The following is a 21906-nucleotide window of genomic DNA, read 5'->3' as shown; positions in this document are numbered from 1 at the left end:
GTATATTCTAACAGTATGTTTAACGCTTAAACATGGAGGGGTACATTACATCAAATTGAAAGTTCAAGGAGTGAAATTGAGAACTTTTGAAATTTGAGGGTCCTTTTCAAAACAGGTGGTAGTTCAATGGTTCTAAGTGAAGTTTTCTTTAATTAAAATGAAACATTTATCCTACTCCCCACTTTGTTGGAAGTGTCCAACAGTCCTGGGACATTCAATATGCAGTAGTGGTGCTTGATCCGCGAGTCCATTTCTGCTGTACAATATGAGAGGTATGCTCATTTCCCCTTCCTCACCTACAAAAGCATTCCCAGCACGTATCATCTCCTGTTCATACTCAAAATCACCAACAATCTCATCATGGCCTTCCATTCCATGCATTATGACATTTGTTGTTGATGTGAGTGCAGTTGAAGCCAAACTTTGATCCACACTTTGTTGTAAATTAGTGGTCCTCTTCCTTCGCTCTCTTTCTATCTCATCAATGAGAGACCTTTCTGTTTCGTAAGCCTACATTTGGAACCAATTAGGTGAGGTTATTTATTTTCGGAACAGCTAGCTTAAAGTTTTAGGATAACTAGTAATTTAATATAATATCAAAACAAAAGTCATGAATTCAAATCTTTTCTTTGTCATTCACCTTCTATTTCTCATTTCTGGTGATTTGATAAATATAGCTACGCTTGTGAAAGAATGCTATACCTGGGCATGAGACCTGCAGATTAATTGCCTGAGATCTTCAATCGTTTGAAGGTTCTGCCTATACTGATTCTCTATGACCTGCATACCATAAAGTTCATGAGTAAAGCTCAAGCTGTTTGAGCCAATAAAACACAAAGAACAGACTCACCTGTATGCCCTCGTCTCCATAGACATCATCCACTTCATGTATATTAAGCAATTGAGCATCTTTCGTTGTTATGATGATTCTACTTCCTGAACCAAACCAATCACGCTGTCTAGCAAGTGCATTTAATTGCTCCAACTCATTCACATCATTGAGAACTGCAAGAATCCTTTTGCTGCCAAGTTCCTTTTTTATCATTGTGGTTCCTCTTTCAACGTTGTCTATGTCCAAATTGTCTTCCATTAGGATATCAGAAAGGAACTGTTTTTGTAAAGCAAGTAATCCACCTGGTTTTTCTGCAATTGTGCTCACATTGGAAAGGAAACTACTGCCTTCAAAACTTCGAAAATTTTGATTATAAACAGTTTTGGCAATCGATGTTTTGTCCATTCCATAGATGCCTATTATCAGAACATCATCTGATATGACAGATAACAAGAGATTCAGGTACTCTATACCAGAATCCTTTCTAGGCGGGAAGATCGAAGCACTCATGTGCGCATCTTGATGTCTACCCATAATATGTTTGACAATTTCCTTTATGAATTTTGACTGATGCCTGCCAAATTTGACAAAATCGAAAACATTGTAAACACCATTGAGCTACAACGAACAACATATCGGGAATATACTCGAATAAGTTGACAAGGTTTAATGGTTCTGCCATAATAAGAAAACTGCATCCATAAATTTGTCAATTAATATGGAGAGTGTGTTAACCAGCAGCCACATGTGGATGAGGCAGAGCAAGAAACGGATCAAACTCAACTCAGCACAGCCAGCTCAACAACAAATGATATATCTTCAAATGAGCTTCATATGTCGACACAACAGGATCATATTGTTAGAATTGTAATTTTTGAATTTCATATTTGAATTCAATTAGATGTATATATTTATTTATTTATTTATTATTATTATTATTATTATTTTTTTTTTTCTATTAGCAAAACAAAGAATACAACAGTCTCTAGCAGAAATATGCTAGAACCCCAGATGCCATCAAAACAGCCAGAAAATCACACCTATACCGACTCCAATCTCAATCTTCTTAGATTAACACTCTACATCAACAAAGTACTCAGTATAAGAGCAATTACAAGTAAAAAAAAAACAACAGAAACTATCAGCAAAGCTATACAAATCAGCAATTTCAGGACATCAACTAAAAACCTGCAACCAGAGCAGAGCATCTTCCTAAGAAGGTTGTTGCAGAGAGTACAGACAGCACTATTCGACTGCTACGATACCAAACTATTCCAATCTCCCAACTTCTATGCCAGCCACAAACAAGCAGACACAAAACAATTCAGCAGCAACATAACAGTAGCTCTAAGTATCTAACAGCAATCAACAGCAGCAACAGAGCATATTTTGCAGATAACCTTCCTTTAAGCCATACGACAATCAGATACCTCAACTTCCATTCTAAGTCAGAACATTTAGAGAGACGGCCCAATTATTACAAATGGCCATATTTTCTTCATTTTCCTTGAATTTCCCCTTTCCTGCAATTCTAGTTCTAACCTCCCAACAAATTTTTTGCAAGATTTTTATTTCAGAATTACATTTGGTTCCCATGTTTCATCATTCCAATACCCCCAAATATTATAAACTGTAGAACCCCAAGCCAACTTGCAAACAACAAGTTTTAAGCTTTTGCCCCTCCATTCCTTCATTCCTTAGAATCTCATCTCAATCAGTAGGTATAGTAAACAAGTGGTCTCTACATTCAATGCAACTTCTACAAAACAAGCATTAAACTTCAAGTTTAGCCCCCTGCCCCACCTCAATAGATTAGATTGTAGATTATCATCTAGTTGTATGTATTTGAAATCTTCAGTAATGTAAAAGATTGAATACAGAACAGTGTTGGTTCTCAAGCAATAAAAACGTTTTTCCCACAAACTCTTTCGGAGTGTACATGAAATCCACATGTAAGGTATTGGGCTCAATTATTATTGGTTTATGGAACCACATGAAATTGAAAAATCGATTTTCAGTAAGATTATGAAATTGGGTCTTCTTCTCCCTCCCCCCCCCCCCCCCCCCCCCTTTTTTTTTTTTACATCCTGATTTTATATCACAATTACTGGTCGCCCCAAACTACATTTCTTTCCTTTCTTTTTCTGGGTTCTGGTTTCTTCTGGTTCCTCAGCTAGAACTAAAAACAAGCAGACCGAGAGGTATATATATGAAAATTGATAAAGAATTACCAGCTGTCAACATTCCGCAAATCCCATGCCTGAGAAGGAGTAGCAGCCTCTGTCAGAGCTGCCCTCCACTTCTCCAGCTTGTTTTCGGGCAAATTCCCGGCCCTGAAACGCTCTTCATGTGTTGTAAACGCTTCTGCGAAACTCCCCGTCTGCTGCTCAACGTCGCGAGGATCAACATCGTAAAAGACAGGCAGAATCAGCTGGCCAGCTTGGTTCTTGCACTCTACGATCTTCACCAGCTCGTCGAGGCACCACCCGGAATTCGCATAGTTTCTCGAGAAGACAATGATGGCAATCCTCGACATTTGGATCGCTTTTAGAAGCTCCGACGCGATCTCTCCCCCTTTCTCGAGGTTGATGTCGTCTTTGAAGGTTGGAATGCCTGCATCCACCAAGGCCCTGTGTAGCTGCGGTGTGATGTTGTAGCGGGTGTCTTCGCCTCTGAAGCTCAAGAACACGTCGTGCCTGCACCTTGTTACGGCGGACAGGAAGGAGAAGGATGACGAGTATACCCTCGTGAATGCCATAGTTGCGGAGCAGAACGGATGACCCAAGTGAAGTTGCAGGTCTGCTTACATAAAAAACTCCTCTTCAACTTCAATGTTCTGGAAATACACCGGACCTTTTTCCTTCCAAGATTCTCTTTCTTTTAATTTCCCTTTTTCCTAATATTTTTTCTCGGGAAAAAATTCACTTCTGCACCTCAAATTTAAGGAGTTTTTCAATTAAAATTTCAAAGTTTAAAAATTGGCAATATACCCTTCTAATGTTTTTAAAATTTTTAATTTAAACTTTCTGTTATTAATTTCCATCAAATTAGACAGAAGTCTATAAAATTACATAATTACTCTCAAACTTTTTTAAAAAAATTTTCGTCTAATTTAACGGTTTAAATTGAAAATTTTTAAAACATTACGGAAGTACATTGTCAATTTTTAAACTTTAGAGTTCAAATTAAAAAATTTTCTAAAACTTTAAGAAAATAAAGTGAATTTTCTCCTATTTCTCGAGTCCCACGAAAAGAAACAAAAAGAAGTTAACTTTATTTTTTTCCTCGATTTCTTTTTTTTTTTTTTTTTTTTTTGTAACAAACATTCCATACCAAAAACAAACAAGAGACAAAATTACAAATGAGAGGGGGGTGGATCTTTTCCACTACAGATAGGGATGGATGAGAGGGGGGAAAAAAGAGTGGGAATGCAGCCCGAGTAAACTCTTGCCGCGGCCCAATATGCCACATGATGGGCGCAGAAGTTTGCACTTCTGTTAATTTTCCTAACTTCCCAAGAGGGAGAAGCTGGGACTAAAAGAAAAAAATCAGAGATAACTTTCTCAATTTGCCAATCCTGGGAAGAGGAGGGAAATTGCAAAGCTGAAATAACTAGTAAAGAGTCTCCCTCAAACGTAAATTTCTTGAGCTTTAAGGAGACTGCTAGAGAGGCTGCAAGAAGAGCTGGTAAAGCTTCACCAAAGCTGGGATCACAGGGGGGACTGATTTGAGAGATGGCCTTGATAATTTTTCCATTGGAGTCCCTGCACACTGCTGCTTGGGCTGAGAAATTGTCTCTAATGGCAGTGTCAAAGTTGATCTTAAACGAGCCTGCTTCAGGAGGAGACCAGACTTCAAAATCTGGTTTAAGAGCCTTCTAAGCCGAAGCATGATCCAAAGAAGTTTTCTTAATAGTTTTGGCCAGAGATAACACATCCGGAATGACTCCTTCATGAAAAGCTTTATTCCTGGAAAACCAAAGAAGGTCACACAACACTGCTGCAAAAACTTGGAAAAGGTGAGAATCAGCTAGTGGGATTCCAAACGAAGTGTGAGGGCTGATAATGCCTTCAACCCAGCTGGAAAGACTAATAGAAGACCATGTAGAAGAATCCAAGGGCCAAAAGGAAGATCTCCAAGCTACCCTGGCAAAGATGTACTTAAAGAAGAGGTGAGGAAGAGAGTCTGTTTCTGTACGGCAAAGAGGACAAAGAGAATCTGAGAGGGAGATGGGGAAAATTCTATTCAACCTAGCTTTTGAGGGGACTATATCTCATGCAATTTTCCATAGAAAAAGTTTGAGTCTAGCATTGAGATTGAGTTTCCATAATTTCTTCCAAGTACTAGAGACAAGTGGAGAGGAGGCTAAACTAGTTCTGGGGCTACTAATCAACTTATAAGCAGAACTAGAAGAGAAGAGACCATTTGATGAAGGAGTCCAAATGAACTCAGAACAGGGGAGGGGGTGGATTTTAATTTTTTGGATTTCCCTAACACTAACAGGGTCAAACAGGGAAAGAAGGAGGGAAATATTCCATTGGCCGTTTGGAGAGAAGAGGTCAGAGACCTTGATGTTGGGGAGGGGCTGGTCTAAGAGATAGGAGGGGTTGGGGAAGAAATCTGGAAGAGATGGAATCCATGGAGAGTTCCAAACCGGAAAAGAAGAGTTTTGGTGGACTCTATGGCAGGTACCTTGAGAGATGATGGATTGGGATTTGAGGATACCTTTCCAGAGCCAAGATGGGGAAGAATGGGGAGGGGGGGGAGAGAAAAGAACCAGAAAAGAGATACTTACCTTTGAGTTGAGACACCCATGCTGAATTAAAATTTGTGTGAAGCTTCCAACCAAGCTTTGAGATGAGGGCCAAGTTAACCTCCCTCATTTTTCTGAACCCCAGACCACCTAGATCCTTTGGAAGACAAAGGGAGTCCCATGATTTGAGGGAGAGGTTTCTGGTCTTAGATGAAGGGAAACCCCACCAGAAATTTTTAAAGAGCCTATTCAAGGAGCTGCAGAGGGAGGAGGGGAGCATAAAAGAACTCATGGCATAAGAAGGGATAGCTGCTGCCACTGATTTGATAAGGATCAATCTGCCAGCTTGGGAAAGGGTTTTTGCACGCCATCCATCTACCTTATTGAGAACATTAATACTAATGCTTTGAAAAGCTGCTTTTTTTGAGCTGCCAAGCAAAATTGGAAGGCCAAGATGGATAGAATCAGTGGGATTGTAGCTGTAGGGCAGGATATCTAGAATGGTAGAGGAGGTAGTATGGTTGGTATTTTTACTGAACCTAATGGAGGATTTGGTATTGTTGATGGATTGGCCAGACCATAAGCAATATTTATCTAAACATTTTTTGATGCTGCAAGCTTCCAAGTAAGAGGCTTTACCAAAGATGAGGAGGTCATCTGCAAACAGAAGATGGTGAAGAGCTGGAGAATTTCTCGAGATATGAAGACCTTTTATGTTGCCAGCTCTTTCTTCTTTGAACATTAATCTGGAGAAGACTTCAGTGCCAAGAATGAAGAGAAAAGGAGACAAGGGGTCTCCTTGTCTTAGACCTCTCGAAGGAGAGAAATGACCAAAGGGGCTACCATTAATAAGGATGGAGAAGGAGGAGGAGAAGATGCAAGTCTTGATCCAATTAATCCAGGTAGAATGAAAGCCCAATTTACTCATGATAGCCAAGATAAACTCCCACTCCATTGTATCAAAGGCTTTCTCCATGTCCATTTTAAGAAACATAAGACTCCCTTTTCCTCTTTTTTCCTTGAAAGTATGCAGCAACTCATGAGCTAGAATTGTATTGTCTTGGATGCTCCTATATGGAACCAAAGCTGATTGAAGAGGGGAAATAATCTTTGGAAGTAAGCTTTTCAGTCTGTTGGCAAGAATCTTAGAAATTATCTTGTAAACAATATTGCACAAACTGATCGGCCTAAATTGATGCACTGTATGAGAACCACTTTGTTTTGGGATAAGAGAGATGAAAGTGTGATTCTGCTCTTGCAAAAGATGATCATTTTGGAAAAAATTCCAAATGCAAGCCAGCACGTTATCCTTAACAATTGACCAATACTTCTTGTAAAAGAGGGCAGTGAAGCCATCAGGGCCAGGGGCTTTGGTGGAGCCTAAGCTGGATAAGGCTTTGATCACCTCTTCTTCAGAGGGGATAGAGCAGAGAAGCAAGTTTTCCTCTTCAGTGATGATAGGGGAGAACAAGTCCAACATCTCTTCCTTAATAGGAGGGGAAGAGGAAGAGAACAGATTGGAGAAGTGAGAGACAAAATTACCTCCAATTGTTGCTCTATCAGAGACCCAATTCCTCTCACCGATCTTCAAAAAATTAACAGCATTTGATCATCTTTTAATAAGAGTGGAGGCATGAAAATATTTGGTGTTGAGATCCTTGCATGTCAACCAAGTTTCCCTAGATTTTGACTTCCAAAGAATCTCCTCCTTTTTCAAAAGATCATCCAGATCAAGTTTTAGCTTGGCTTCCAAGGAATGTGAAGCTGGGTCCGGAGGAGACTGTTGAGCCAAGTCAATTTGGATCAGAGAGGCTTTGATTTTGGTCTGGATGTGGCCAAAATGTAGAGAATTCCATTTCTTCAAAGCTGTTTTAGTCTTTTTTAACTTCTTTACCAGACAGTGGGCTGGGGATCCAGCAAAAGTGGTAAGGGACCATGCAGAATTGATAACAAGGCCACAAGAGGGGTCTTTTGTCCAAAATTCCTCAAATCTAAAAGGTCTAGGAAGGAAAGTAGTGGGGGTGGCCGTGTCAAGGGTAATGGGGTTGTGGTCAGAATCAAAAGCGGGAATATGGAGAATGGAAAATTCAGGATGGAGATGAACCCAGCTAAGAGAGGCTAAACCTCTATCCAATCTCTCTTTGATGGTTGCTGGACCTTGTCTATTGTTGCACCAAGTGAAAGGGTTTCCAGCAAACCCTAAATCTATCAAACCAAGTTGGTCAATGAAATTTCTGAATGGGCAAGAAGAGGAGCTTGCTACAGGTTTGCCTCCCAGTTTTTCAGACTGATTCAAAACAAAGTTAAAGTCACCTATACAAAGCTAGGGACTAACAAAATTTTCTCCAACAGCAGTGAGAGAATCCCAGAACTTGAACTTGTCCTTACTAGAGGGAGGACCATAAATACAAGAGAGGATCCACGGAGAGCAAGGAGGATCCGAAAAACACCATGCTGAAATATTGTTTTTGTTGGAAATAAAACATTCTAAATCAATACCTGTTAGCCAGGCAAGAACCAAGCCACCACTGGAACCAGCAGGAGCCACATGCGACATAGAAAAGAAGCCAAGATGATTCAAAATGGAGGAGACAAGAGAGGGGGGAGATTTGGTTTCAGAGAGGAAGAGAACTTCAGGTCTATTTTCATGAATTAAGACCCTTAAGCTACGAACTGCAGAAGGTCTAAAGATCCCCCTGCAATTCCAAGAGAGAAATTTCATGAGCCTTTTGGGGACACAAAACGGTCCCCTGAAACATTTGTGTTGACATTTCCTGCTTCAACAACCTTTTTCCCTTTTCGAGCTGCTTTGTAGATGGATCTTGCTATAGGTTTTGGGGAGGATCCTGGAGTGAAATCCATAGGAGAATGGGATTCCAATTCTTCTGGGGTTTGTGAGGTTCCTGGGCCTTTTTTGTAAGGAGCTAGGATGATGGGAAGCCTAGTCCTTTTCTTTTGAGTAGCAGTAATCTGAGAGGGAGAAGCAGGGTCATTGCCAGGATGATTTGGTATTTTTGGTTTTATTTTGCGAGGAGGATAAGGAGAGGTGCGGGTGTGTTTGATGTAATTTTGGGCGGGAGTGATAGGAATGGTGGTTATGTTCGTTGGGGAGATGGCTGCTTGGAAGGAGATAGGGATTTTTAGCTTTGTGGGTATTTGTGGGGTTTGGGCTTGAGCAGGAGAAGAGAAAATGGGCCCATTGATGGGCTGGTTGCATTTCAACATGAAGTTGCAAGGAGGGGTTACACTAGTTAACTCTGGTTGATTGGATGGGAGTTGAGGTGAAGGGTGATTGGAGCTAAGGGGGGCATTTAAGAGGTATGGCAAAGTGGAGTCTTCACATCTTGCAGTAGATGAGAAAGACTGGGTTGCATTTAATGGAGAAGGGGTGGGTGATGGGGTTGTGTCAGGTGCATGTGGGGGGATAATAGGGTTTGAAGGGTGTATGGTGAGATTTTTGAGGGGATTGAGGAGAGTTGGTGCTGTATAGGAGTTGGTGGGAGTTTGGGGATTGAGGTTAACTCCACGTGGCTGAGTTAGCTTGTTGCCATTGCTATGAGTTTTGGAAATTTGTGAGGATGGGGTTGCACCAGAGAAGATGTGGTTGAGGTTAACTCCATGTGGCTGAGTTAGCTCGTTACCATGGCTAAGAGTTTTGGAAATTTGTGAAGATGGGGTTGCACCAGTGAAGCATTCCTTAGCACTTGCTGAAATAGGAGGGAGGTTGGAGAAGATGTTAACTTTGAGGGAGATTTTAAACCTGTCAGGGAATTGCTCCTCAGAAAGAGCTCGGCAACTTTGGAGTTTGTGGCCAATTCTCCCACAAGAGTTGCAGTAGATATCTAGCCTTTCAAATTTTATACAAATCCATAAGGGTTCACCTTCTTCCCTTCGTAAAGAGAAACCAGGTTTGAGAGGTTTGGTAACATCTATCTCCACCAACAATCTGAGATAGCTTCTAAAAGTCTTATTTTCACCACTGGTTTCATCCACCTTGATGAGATTTCCAAGACCTTTCCCAATGGCTATTGCATTTTTCAGACTCATGTCGAGAAGAGGGAGACCATGGATTTGAATCCAGAAAGGAGACAGGTTGAAATTTAGCTCACTCATAGTAGCCTTGGGAGACCAGCTTTGAAGAACTAAAAGAGATCCATTGACATTCCATGTGGGTTGTTTGAAGATTTTTTCTATTTGTTCCTGTTTGGAGAATTTAAACAGGAATCTGTTTGGGCCTAGCATGGCAAAGGAGAAGGGAACTGCAAAATCCCAGGCTTTTGTGAGAGCTGCTTGGACAGCTTGGTTGTTGTGAATTTTCTGTGAAATAAGTTGCCCAACTAGAGGGAGGCATTCTTTTATAACTTGAGCAGGGATTATGGTTTCAATTTGGGAGGAAGGATCCTCCCAGGAGAGAGCTTCGGTCTGGGCTATAAGAGCTTCCATGTCCATAGAGATGGGAGGGAGATTGGGGTAGAGAAAAATTAAGAGGAAGGAAAACAAGGTTTTCAGATGGGAACAGGGTTCAGGTGGAGCTCACTAAGGAGAGAGCGAGAGACAATTCAATTGACTTTTGGTTTGTGAAATGGGATGGTAGTTGAATTATGTCTAAAACCGAATATGGTAATTTCATTCTTAAATATATGAAAATTCGCGCCAATATTCTTAAAAAGTTAAGACTTGTCTTTATGCCTCATTAAAAATTAGAGTCGTGATACAACTTACGCCGGCGTGCTTCAACAGTGAAGCACGCCAGGCCAAAAAATTTTTTTTTTTTTTTTTTCAAAAAAATTAAAATAATAAAATAATAATAAAATAATATTAAAAAAAAAAATCACGGCCGGCGTGCTTCACTGTTGAAGCACGCCGGTCGTGCTCAATATCTTTACCCTAAAAATTAAAATTATTAAAAACATTTTAAATAAACTTGTTGAAAAAATAAAAAAATAAAAAAAAAAATTGGTGGCTAGAGTCACTCATTTGAGCAAAATAGGGTGGCTGCAACTCCATAGCTAGCCGATTTGAGCGTAACCGAACCACCATAAAGACCCTAAGTTTGTGAATGGCCAAACAACCCGATATTCCTTGGGGTTGGCGAACCACTCTCAATGTAATATTCGAATAAATAAATAAAAAAAAGCCGAAAGGAAGAAACGAAGAAAGTGAAGTGAAAAATGAAAAAGAAAACATTTTTAAATTTGACTTCCCCATTTGCATCTCTAGTACTGTTGAGCTCTCTGTTGCCTATTTTCCATGCCTCATCATCTTCGACCTCTGGCCGACTCCATGATATCTACTTTAGTGTTCAACGCGAAGACCCCCACAAGTTCATTACAGACATGGTGGATAAATCTTTGGCCGTGCGTGGAGTCCCCCCACCTTCAAAGACACCAAGCAACTCGGAAGAAAGCAAAGAGGAACAGATCTTGGAAAAGATGTGAAAGAAGCTATTAGGATGTCGAAAATCTCAATCGTTTTGTTCTCTAAAGAATACGTCTCTTCCAGTTGGTGCCTTGAAGAGCTTGTACTGATGTTAGAGTGCAGGAAGAGGTGGGGGGTGATAGTGTTGCCCATTTTCTACGACATCGATCCCTCTGATATTCGAAAACAAAGGGGATACGCTGCTAAGGTTGCCGGCATTCAAAGGGTTGGAAGCTTCTGGCGGAGAAGGTGGGTGGATGCTCTTACGCAAGCCGCCAATTTATCTGGCTGGGATCATCGCGTTAGCCCCAGGTACTCCTTCATCTCTCTCTCTCTCTAACACTTGGCAAAATTATATAAATCAATTTTAATAATTAAACGGATCACACCTTCAAGTTTAGCTCAATAATTTCATGTTAGGTACTTGTTGAGCTTGAGTTGTGTCGTGTGTCGGGTTTAAATTGTGTTGATGCATGACTATAAAGGTCGACTCTAATCTGACCAATTTAATTAAATGACTTAGACTCCTCGGTCCGAATCCATTAATTTCTTGTTGGTTCATGTCAAAAATTGTAAACCAATATATCACACAAAGTGCCCTTTTTAGTTTTTGGCATAGGATGCATTCAGCATTGCAATTTGTGGCATCCATGCAGGGACGGAACTGGGGGTGGCCGGTGTAGGCCCCTACTCATGCCAAAGTCTGGCTCCGTCCCTGCATTTATGGATGGAATAACTTCAAGTCTTGAAATTTTGTGATAGCAAAATGAGAAGAAGGTAATGGCAAAAATAGGTGTTGCATTGATATGATCACCATGAGCGGTTTGAGAATTAGGCATATTGCCAAAAAAAAAATGCGTCCATTTCTATTGAGAATTCCACTGACTGTTTATTCATTGCCAAAAACTGTGAAGGCTTCCTTAATGGCTAAATCCCCACACCAGGGGTCATGCCAGAATCCAACCTTAGAGTCATCTTCGACCTCAAATCTGACATGACTACAACATTTTCCTCAGCCCCTCTTAATATATTTTCATAACGCCACCGGCCACATACACCCCAACAGGCTCACTAGAGTGCGCACCACTCTCTCCATGAACTTTCTCATGTCTACATAATGAATGGGGGTGATAGTGTATAGAGTAATTTATTTAGGAGAAGGCATAGCATGATGATGGTAAAAGGGCTTCCAGACTAGAAAAATGAATCTTCTTTTAATTGAAATGCGAAAAAGAAAACATCCTAATGGCTTTAGCTGATTTTTTGCTTACCACTGCTCATCATGATGTTAGGAATGCTCCTCCTATAAACATCCCCACCAACTAATCCGAAGATAGTGTCAATATATCTATTTTGACTAGCAGATGATGAAACAAGAATTGATACATAGATTTTATGAGAATTTCAAAACATTTATGTATTTTTTAAAGGGTGAGTTGTGAGTAGGCTTTTCTTTTCTTCATGTTTAATTCATAGTAGCAACATTGTTCAATCATTATATGCTAGTTGATGGCTCTTGTTAAGTCTAATTTGTCCACTCATGGATGTTTCTTGTGCTTAAAATTTTCATATTGATGACCACATCCAGGATTGAATCTCTGCTGGTGGGCACAGTTGTTACAGCTATTATAGACAAACGAATTCCGACAAATCTGAACATTTCCATCTATCCCCTCAGATATGACACATGCCATGAGTACCTAAGTCTTTTCTTGCAAATTGGGTCGGAAGATGTGCTCATAGTAGGGATATGTGGACCAAGCAGAATGGGAAAGACAGCAATTGCAAAAGCTATTTATAATCAAATCTTTTTTACTTTTGAAGGCAGCAGCTTCCTCGCAGGTGTCGGACAAAATTCAAAGCAGCCCAATGGTCTAGTTCATCTACAAGAAAAACTTCTGTCTGATATTCTATCAGAAAGATATATAGCAGTAACAAATATTACCAGAGGAATGGACATGATTAAAGAAAAATTATGCTTTAAACGGGTTTTAATTGTTCTTGACGATGTAGATGATTTAGACCAACTGTATTCCCTAGTTGGAAACCGTAGTTGGTTTGGATTAGGAAGTAAAATCATCATAACAACTAAGAAGGTGCATCTGCTAAATGATCTTGGAGTGGATCAGATATTTTTGGCTCAAGGGCGTCCTCTACCACAAAATATAGAGGTAAGCATTTATTTGATTAAATCTATGCATTGTCGAATGTTGGAAATATATAATTGGATTTCTATGTGTAGGACATTTGGGAGCCATTCCAGCAAAGCTGTCGCATGGTTGCAGGGCTCAAAGAGTATATACAGGCCTTCTCTATCTTGGTAGACAATAACAACACACTCTTAACTCTATTTGATTTTAGGAGAAATTTCACAAAACTCCCATGAACTTCCAAGTGTTTTGAAATTACCCTCCAAAGTTCAAAAACTCTCAATTTTGGGTATCAAACTTCTAATTTTTTGCAATGTTCTCCCTCCGTTAGGATTTTTTCGTTAAATTTTGTCAAAATTCTCAAAATACCCTTTTTTATTATAAAAATAAAATAAAATAAAAAATTGCAAAAATTCAGGTCTTGATCAGGATTTAACGGAATTTGCAAAAATACCTACACTTGAATTTTTGCAATTTTTTTTTAAATGGATATTTTGAGAATTTTGACAAGATTTAACAATATCCTAAATTGAAAGTTTTTGAACTTTGAAGAATAAATTTAAAACGTGTGGAAGTTTTGTGAAGTTTTTCCTTAATTTTATGAAATTAGTCCTTTATTAAAAAAAAAAAAAAAATTTAAAAATTTTTTAAAAAAATTATTTAATTTCTTGTTGATATATCCCATTAGTCATGTAGTGTTGCGCTCCTTGACTTGCAGAGTAATCAGAGAATAAGGTATCTTCAAAATTGTTTACACATGGAGCGTCAGAAGAATGCTATTCAGGAGGTAATATTCCTAGGAACGTGTCATACTTGCCCACTGATTCTATATTTCACCTTCTTTTTTTTAAAAAAAAAAAATCTATTTTTTGTATTATTTTTCACGTGTAAAAGTAAAACCCCACGTGTGAATTTACACCAAAGATCAATATATAAATGAGTAATGATGGAAAGCACGCGGCGTGCGTGGCACGCCCACGCACGCCAGTGCAAACAATTTTTTTTTTTTTTTTTTAAAAAAATAATAAAATAATAATAAAATAATAAAAAAAAAAAATTTTGTGCCTGGCGTGCATCACTGTTGATGCACGCCAGGCGTGCTTTCCATCATTACTCATATATAAATATGCAACACACCTTTATTGTTTCAGGAACAAGTCATACATGATGATGATGCAGAGAAATGATTGATCAATGGAAATGATGGCATTGGAGATAAGGATTGAGGAGACGGGCATGGGCTAAAAGGAGTCTAGAAATTAGAAAGCTAGGGTTCTTTATGCAATCAGCTTGCCAGAAATGGGCCCTATAAGAACAGATGAACATCTAAAATTGGGATTGTGATGGACTCCACTGAATTTAGTGGATCAGTTTGTCTTTCATTTATAAGCTTTAATTTACACTTTGTATTTACAAGTTGAAAATAAGCGTAGATCCCGAGATTTCCGAATAGGTGAACCTTTCAAGATTATTAATTTGGTCGTTGTGGTCGGACTCTATTATGGATTTCTAACCACATTTTTCATAGGGTTCTTATCAAATGAAATTGAGATGATTCTTAGCCCAGTCAATTGTAGAATTTCATATATAGTAGTGTTTGAAATTCACTCCAGATTCCTGCAATCTAATGAATTGAACGTTTTAAGGTTTTGGTTTTCTACTTCCAGTACTTGAGAAGGTTCTTATGTAATATTCTTCGTTTTCCTGTGAAGCTTAGCATAAAATCTGTCCCATATCCTGTTGGTTTGCTGAAGGTATGTGATATGGTGGGAGTTTTATAATAATTTTTTCATTTTTGGTGGCAAGAACCTTAGTTCTTAATCGCTCAAAATCAGATAAAACCAAAACAAAACAAAGAAAGATACCCACAGATTATTTATAGCAATTAATTGAAGTTGTTATTCGATGAAAAGCCTAAAGACACTTACATTGCTTTAATTTATAGAGTTGAAAATAAACATAATCTTAGTAGGAAGAGAAATTAATAATCCTAATCTATGTAGGCAGAGATGGAGGAATAGGGAGGCCAATATAGCCGTATAGGCCATTGCCCCCCCCCCCCAAAAAGAAGGAAAAATAAAAAATAAAATAATCATATATAAATAAAATAAAATTTAGGGTAAACAAATTTTTTTTCCCTATTGACACCTACCCACTAAAATTTTTGTTCCTTGGCCCCTACCCACACCAATCTCTCCTCCGTCCTTGTATGTAGGAAGGGAAATCCTAACCTAATAAGGGAATGAATTTGTAATAATAATATAATTAGAGGCTTCGTACGTAACTTTGGATTTTTTGTGGAATCTTATTTTTATTATCCTTGAAGTGATTATTGTAGGCTTGACCATTCGAAATGATTACGCTCTGGTTTATATATTTATTTTATTTTATTTTATTTGATGTGATGAGATCCTATCAACGTATCATCATAGATTCAAACTAGTTTAATCATGAGTAATGTTATATACTCAATTATTATAACTTTTATTTTATTGGACTCATGGTTAGTACTCATAAGTCATTGAGTCAACACTTATTAAAATTTTTTTTTAAAAAAAAAAACTTAAAAAAGAATAAATTATATCACATTAACCCAATAAAATAAAAATTAAATATTTATAATTATCCTCGTAATAAAATAAGAAACTTCATAGTTGAATACAAAGAATAAACTAGGGTCGGTCTTGAGCATGCTTTTTTTGATGGTGGGACTTTGATTTTCAAGCCCTAAAAGTCAATTGAAAGTGAATGGAAAATCTAAAACAAAATAAAAAAGTAACAATAATATAAAAAATTGCTAGCTGCTGTGGAAAATAAAGCAATCACCCATCTTTGACATTTCCAAGAATATGAGACAGATGGCATCCATTAGTGCCCAAAATACCCTTTGTGCTGCCAAATTAACACACATTTGTCATATGAATGTCCTTTCATAGAAAAAGAAGGGTGAAAGCTATGGTTGGTGATATGAAGAGTAGGTCCACAGCAGTGCATTTTATATATATATATATATATATATATATATATATATATATATATATATTACATTCATATGATTAAGTCATGTTTTAATTAAGAATAATTATTTATTAAGTCATGTATATTTATTTATTTAGAGTAATAGGATCTCTGTCTCTCTAAAGGGATAGAAATATAAAAGTCACCTTCTTTGTTCACAGAATATGTGCTAAATTCCGGCCAATACATAAACATAAACATTTCTTGCATGCTGATATTTACCAGAGACTAGGGTTGCCTCTGTCGTGTAGTTGATGAGATTATTAAAGATTCTATTACTGTTGTAAGCCCAACACGCATGGTGCTGAAAATGACGCATGCTGTCGAGCAAGAAAGTTATATGTTCTTATCACTTTCTTCATGAATCTCAGCTTAAGAATATATTCTTTGTTGGTATAGTTTTTGGTATGGTGAGCATAAGGGCTAAACTGTAATATTGGACTAGCGTCTTCTTTCTTTCCTGCAAAATAACAACACACGTTAAGAGGATGCGCCGGGGGGTGGCCGGTGCGTTCCTCCTCCGATGATTAAGTCAGTGTCTATATGAGCTCAGTATAAGTTTAGTAGCACATGTATCTGTAACAGTTCCTACTGTTTTCGAGCCTTTTATAGGTGGGGCTCATAAAGATGGTGATGATGGCCGGGCAGAGGATCTGGAATCCAGGCTTAATGGACGGAAGAGTTAACATTCTGGTCCCCTGACCGTTATGGTCGATGGGAAACTGTTCTTACTATTATCATTCTGCCGAGGATGGCACATAACCGTCAGTGACATTAAAGTGTGGGTCATAATTGACGCGATGATCAAATCATATTTAACCTGTTAACGTGATTGGTGCATATCTTGTCCATAACTGTCGTATCCGCGTGCTGAGTATATCGTTAATTCAATAAATATCTCGAGTCGGGTGAGCATGGTCTCTCGAGAATACGAGCTTGGTGAGGTGACGTCGTTTTCACACCTCCAAACCTGGGTTTCTTCTCAGTAAGCCCATGTGAATGTGCTGGGCTTCTATCCGAATTAACGGGCTATGGGCTAGATTAATAGGTAATAGGCCCAATGACCCTGGTGTAGATTTAGGTGTAACAGTTACCCCCCGAATTCCTTCTACTAAGACTTCGGGAGAAGAGAATTCAAATTTTTGATTTTCCCTATTTTCTCCTTTTTTGGCGATGGACTCTTCGGTTGCTTTCTTCTAATCGGTTCTTTGTAGCCGTTAATTCTGGCGTCTTAACCATTTATGGGATCTGACACCCGTGCACCCCGAATATTCGGCAGTTGGGCAGGATCTTTGTTTCAAATTCTTCATCTTTATCCGTATAAATGCGTTGTTGCCCGCCCATGTGTTCCTCTAAGGATGGCTTGGATTCGAGTATGAGGACTTGTGAGACAAGTGTCGGTCAGTGGATAGCGCTTCCTGTCACGTCTTTTGAGAGGAAATGCAGTCCGAGTCTCTTCGGTTTGGGCGTGATTGTAGGCTCATGATGATTTTGCATTAAATGCTTTGCCATTCTACCCATCTGGTTTTATAAAGGGTTTTTTCTTCCTCCTCCTTTTTCATCACTCCAATTCTTCTGTACTTGTATTTTCTAAATCCTCATATACACCCCATTCTCTGCCGTCATGTCTTCATCACATCAATCTCAACTCTCCGGAGCCGAAGTTGCTGACGTCCACTCACCAGAAATTCCCATGGTTTGGCAATCAAGAGGTTCAGCCGCTAGGGTTCGTCCGCTTGGTCGGGCATCTTCCTCTGGTACCGAGAAGTCTCTATGTTTAGAATACCCCCGCAAACAAAGGTCTTGTTTTTCATCCTCCGATGAGAAGGTGCTTAGGCATAATTATGAAATTCCTGCTTCGGTTTCTTTGCATTTTCCCAACGATTCCACTGGAATGATAGGCAGTTCTGGAGACATACGTGTTTACGAACATATGTTTATGGCTGGGGTTCGTTTGCCATTTTCTCCCATCATAAGGGAGATGTTGTCTTTTCTGGGGTGGCCCCGGGGTAGTTGATGCCAAATGGTTGGCGGTATTTCATGGCTACATCGTTGCTGTGGCCTTTTGTGTTTCCGGGACATTCCATGTCGGTCGCGGAGTTCTTAAACATATATGGTCCCCATATGTATTCGAACACCGAGACGGTGACTTTTTTGGCTCGGGGGAAGAACTAGTTCATCGAGCCTCGCAAGACCCATTCCAATAACAAACATTGGGCGGAGTAGTTCTTCTATGTTTACAGGGATTGGGAAGCCTCCGTGTCGGAGACTCTGCCTTTAAAGCACACGGTTCCGCGAGAATGGGGAACTTCCCGAGAGTACTATGAGCATTTTTAACCCTTCTTTCCTTCTCTCTATTTAGCACGTGTTTTTATATTTTCCTCTTTGGCAGGGAAAGAGTATCACAAATTACATTCGGAGCAACGAGGTCAGGTGGACTATATCTTGGAATTTTCTCAACTTCCAGAGAATGAAGCTTGGATGGCTTTCAACAACATTGTTACCGATTCCGCTCTCCGAGAGCATTTGGGCTACCAGATCCCTATCGGTAAGGTTCTTTGGGATCGAGAGGGGAATCCTAAGAAATCAATTTTATTCTCCGGAAAGGCGGCTCAAAAATCTCCAGCTTGTCCTCCAGCTAAGAAGACTTGGGCAAAGAAAGTCTTTCCATCTTTGGGCAAATCGAGTCGTTCCAACTTCTACTCCGAGAGATTCTAGTTCTACTTCTAAATCTTTCGTGCATCCTGGATCTGGAGAAACTACCCCTTCTGGTTCACCCACTGAGTCTGACCCTTCTGCGCTGAAGAGGAAGGCAGATTGGGGTATGGCTCTACTAGGGGAGCCTTCCAAGAAGGTGAAAGTCGATAAATCCTTAGAGCTGTTGAACCTGGTGTTCGTGATCAGGTCTGAATTTGCTGCAGTGACCTTCGGGGAACCCCGTTCTTCCGTTGGCATTACTGATGATGCTACTCCCAAGAATGACATTCTCGACCTATTTCGTTTGAATGAGATAGAGGCTTTACGGATTACCCTTTGCGCTTTCAACCTCTAAAGTCGGGAAAGCCAGCTGCTGTTTAAAATGAAACTCATGATATCCCTGATCCCCCGAGTTCCTGTGTTGAGCCTTCAACAAAGAACCCGTATATCGGGGACAACCGCAAAGAGGGCATTCTGGAAGGAATTCGCCCTTGATCAGATCACTGGCCAAGGACTTGAATGTGCAACCCTTGACCGTGATTACTAAGATGTTGCCGGCTGACTATACTCGAGGAGATGGTTGACTTACTCCAAAGATGTTTGTGGATAAACTAGTCCACTGTCATTATTCGGTGAGTTGTACATACCCTTTTCTTTTTTTCATTGTTATAATTGACATGATCCCGTTTGTGCAGTCTTCTGTTCTCATAGCTAGCTAGTACAAAGAATTCCAAGAGGGTACGTGAGAGTTTGCCAATGAAAGAGTTGAGCTCCGGGAATTGGTTCGAAAGCTGAGCAAAAGGCAGGAAGCCTCCAGTTCACAAGCGATTAGAGGTTCGACTTCCGATTCGGAAGTGGAGAACCTTTGTCTCTTGCTAGCCGCCAAAGATCAAGAACTTCTTGAGAGCAAGCAGAAACATTCTGAGTTGGAGACTGCCAATATACATCTTCAAGAGGTTCTAGATGCAGCAACTCGAAAAAATCAGGAGCTTGTGGACCATGCCAAGGAAGTGGACGCAAATGTTCATCAGGCCGTTGCAAAGCACTTTAAAGTTGTGGAAGAGCTCCACCAAGTTCGGACTTCCGAGGAGGGCTTCTAGAAGCTTTCCGAGACGCTTGAGACTTAGCTATCCTGATCGGAGGATGCTTGTGAGAAGTTTGGAGCAAAATTGAGGGCTTCGCGGGAGAGGTGTGGCCGGTTCTGCGAAGGGTACCTTTATTGGAAAGCCAAGGCGGCTCGTTACTTCATGGAGTTGTCTCTCATTCCCTAACTTCAAGATTTGCTCTGGGTGCGAGGCTTTCATTGGGGCTTTGAGAATTGCCGGTATTTGACCATCAATCGGGAGCGATTTAATATTGATCCGGCCACGGTAGAATCCAACTTTTTGATCATCCCAGCTAGTGCTATTGACGAGTTGCTTGATACTGGCAGGGACTTGATTCCTGTTGCTCCAGAAGTCAATGAGTATGGGTTGCGACCGGCAGTGAATTTATCCCGCGAGCCTTTGGTCTTAACATCATCATAGACGATGCCGACGATGTAGGAGCAGCACCTGATGCTTAGAACTTCTTTATTTATTTTGTCTGTATGAGGATTGCTTCCCATTTCTGTATATATTTTTGAATTGCTTTAAACTTCAGTATTTTTTTATTGCCTTTCGTTTGATTTGCCGTTGCTTCTAATTTTCCTATTTCTGAATTTCCTATCTTTGCTACCTTTGTATTCTGTTGTCGGTTGTACTACCCCCATGACCAAGGATTGAAAAAGTAATTTTTCGAACCTTGGTCATTGAGTTCTTTTGTGTGTCTTTTGGCATTCGGCGTTTCAGGTTTTGGAGGCCATTATTGCTTTGCACATTTTTGGACGGTGGGACACGTGGAGCGTTGTTGCTTTTATTTTAGCCAGTGCCGATTGGATTTTCCAGGCGACTCCGCATGGGTCGTCTTTTCGCATTTAAAGGTGACTTATCATTTTCCAAGGGTTTTTGTATTATAAATATCCCTCTTGATGTGGAGCATTTTGGCTCAACTAACTTCAATCTTTCTCTTGCTGTGACTTCTTTCTTCATGGCTTCTGCATCACCTGGAAAGATCGACAGTTGGAATCGCGAGACCGTCGGATTGCAGATCTCATGAGAACAGGCGGAAGAAAGCCTCTGAAGTTTATTCTGCCACCCGTTTATTTCTGAACGAGGAGGAGAAGTGTCGGAGACTTCGGAGAAAGTATTTGTTGTTGAAGGTTAAGGCTATTGAAAAGCACGGCCCACCAAGCGAAGGCCATCGAGAGTAGCCTTCGATATAAATGGCAATGGCCTGTTAGAGGTCTTAAAAATTTTTTGTTCATCATATTCCCGGGTGCTTGCTCAAATGTGATTCTTTGTACAGCGTCTTTTCGGGCATCGAGCACCAGATCAAGTCTGATTATGATGCTTTTGTTGTAGTCAGATTTACATTGACTGTTTATGTTCTATGATTGCTGCTGAATCTTCTTGTAATGGTTGTGGTTGAATAAAATATTTACCTTTGATTTTGTTGATGTGTTGCATGCTTGTTCCTTTGGCACGAATCCGACTACAGTTGTGCAGTGTGATTCCTTCGTTAGGAAGCTTATCTTTAAGGGTTCCTTTTTTCCGGACGAAGAATTTTTGTTAAGGGTTTATTCCCTTTTTCCCAGATGAGCATTTTATTTTTATTTTTATTTTTTTTCTGTTGTTTCCGATACGAGGAATTTTTTTGCTAAGGGTTTACTCCCTTGTTTCCGAGACGACGAAATGTTTTTTGCTAAGGGTTTTTCCATTTTTGTGAGACGAGGAATTTTTTCTTTTAAGGGTTTATTCCCTTGCTTCCTACAAGACAGGGAATTCGTGACTGGTCCCGATGGTCGTTTTGACCAAGGGTTCTCCGACATTCAAGTAAGCTTTTATTCATGAAATAATATCATATTAAAAAAGTACGAATTACAAAAAGTGAATCATGAAAATTTACTGATGGTATTTCTTCAGGTGATCAGCATTCCAAGGTCTCGACAGCGGCTTCCC

The 21906-nt window shown here is 39.7% G+C and overlaps 2 protein-coding genes across 2 annotated transcripts; one reads left to right on the top strand and one right to left on the bottom strand.

Annotated features, from left to right (window-relative positions):
• Position 1: 1 nt before the first annotated feature.
• On the bottom strand, positions 2 to 3684 carry LOC132182352 (disease resistance protein RPV1). The gene is made up of 4 exons (XM_059595578.2): positions 3064 to 3684; positions 851 to 1406; positions 703 to 780; positions 2 to 510 (listed from the first exon to the last, which is right to left on the bottom strand). Exons 1-4 carry the CDS (start codon positions 3588 to 3590, stop codon positions 172 to 174), a joined length of 1500 nt encoding a protein of 499 aa, XP_059451561.2. The 5' UTR covers positions 3591 to 3684; the 3' UTR covers positions 2 to 171.
• Positions 3685 to 10750: 7066 nt separating this feature from the next.
• LOC132182548 (disease resistance protein RPV1) lies at positions 10751 to 14605 on the top strand. Its single transcript, XM_059595827.2, is given in 6 exon segments — positions 10751 to 10954; positions 10957 to 11315; positions 12592 to 13174; positions 13246 to 13323; positions 13872 to 13940; positions 14305 to 14605. Coding segments are annotated over 6 exon segments (1323 nt in total). The 5' UTR covers positions 10751 to 10756; the 3' UTR covers positions 14341 to 14605.
• The last annotated feature ends 7301 nt before the right edge of the window (positions 14606 to 21906 follow it).

The sequence above is a fragment of the Corylus avellana genome, chromosome 5 (assembly GCF_965113065.1).
Source record: "Corylus avellana chromosome 5, dhCorAvel1.hap1.2, whole genome shotgun sequence".
NCBI classification, from domain to species: Eukaryota; Viridiplantae; Streptophyta; class Magnoliopsida; order Fagales; family Betulaceae; genus Corylus; species Corylus avellana.
The sequence above is the reverse complement of the archived record's forward strand: the minus strand, read 5'-3'. Positions and strand labels throughout refer to the sequence as shown.

What these genes read in the sequence shown, in the direction of transcription:
- LOC132182352 (XM_059595578.2), bottom strand. Translation starts at nt 3,590, where the DNA reads ATGGCATTCACGAGGGTATACTCGTCATCCTTCTCCTTCCTGTCCGCC. An exon ending in TTGCGGAATGTTGACAGCTG is followed by an intron (nt 1,407 to 3,063) that starts GTAATTCTTTAT and finishes CAAATTTGGCAG; the next exon opens with GCATCAGTCAAAATTCATAA. An exon ending in ATGGAGACGAGGGCATACAG is followed by an intron (nt 781 to 850) that starts GTGAGTCTGTTC and finishes TATGGTATGCAG; the next exon opens with GTCATAGAGAATCAGTATAG.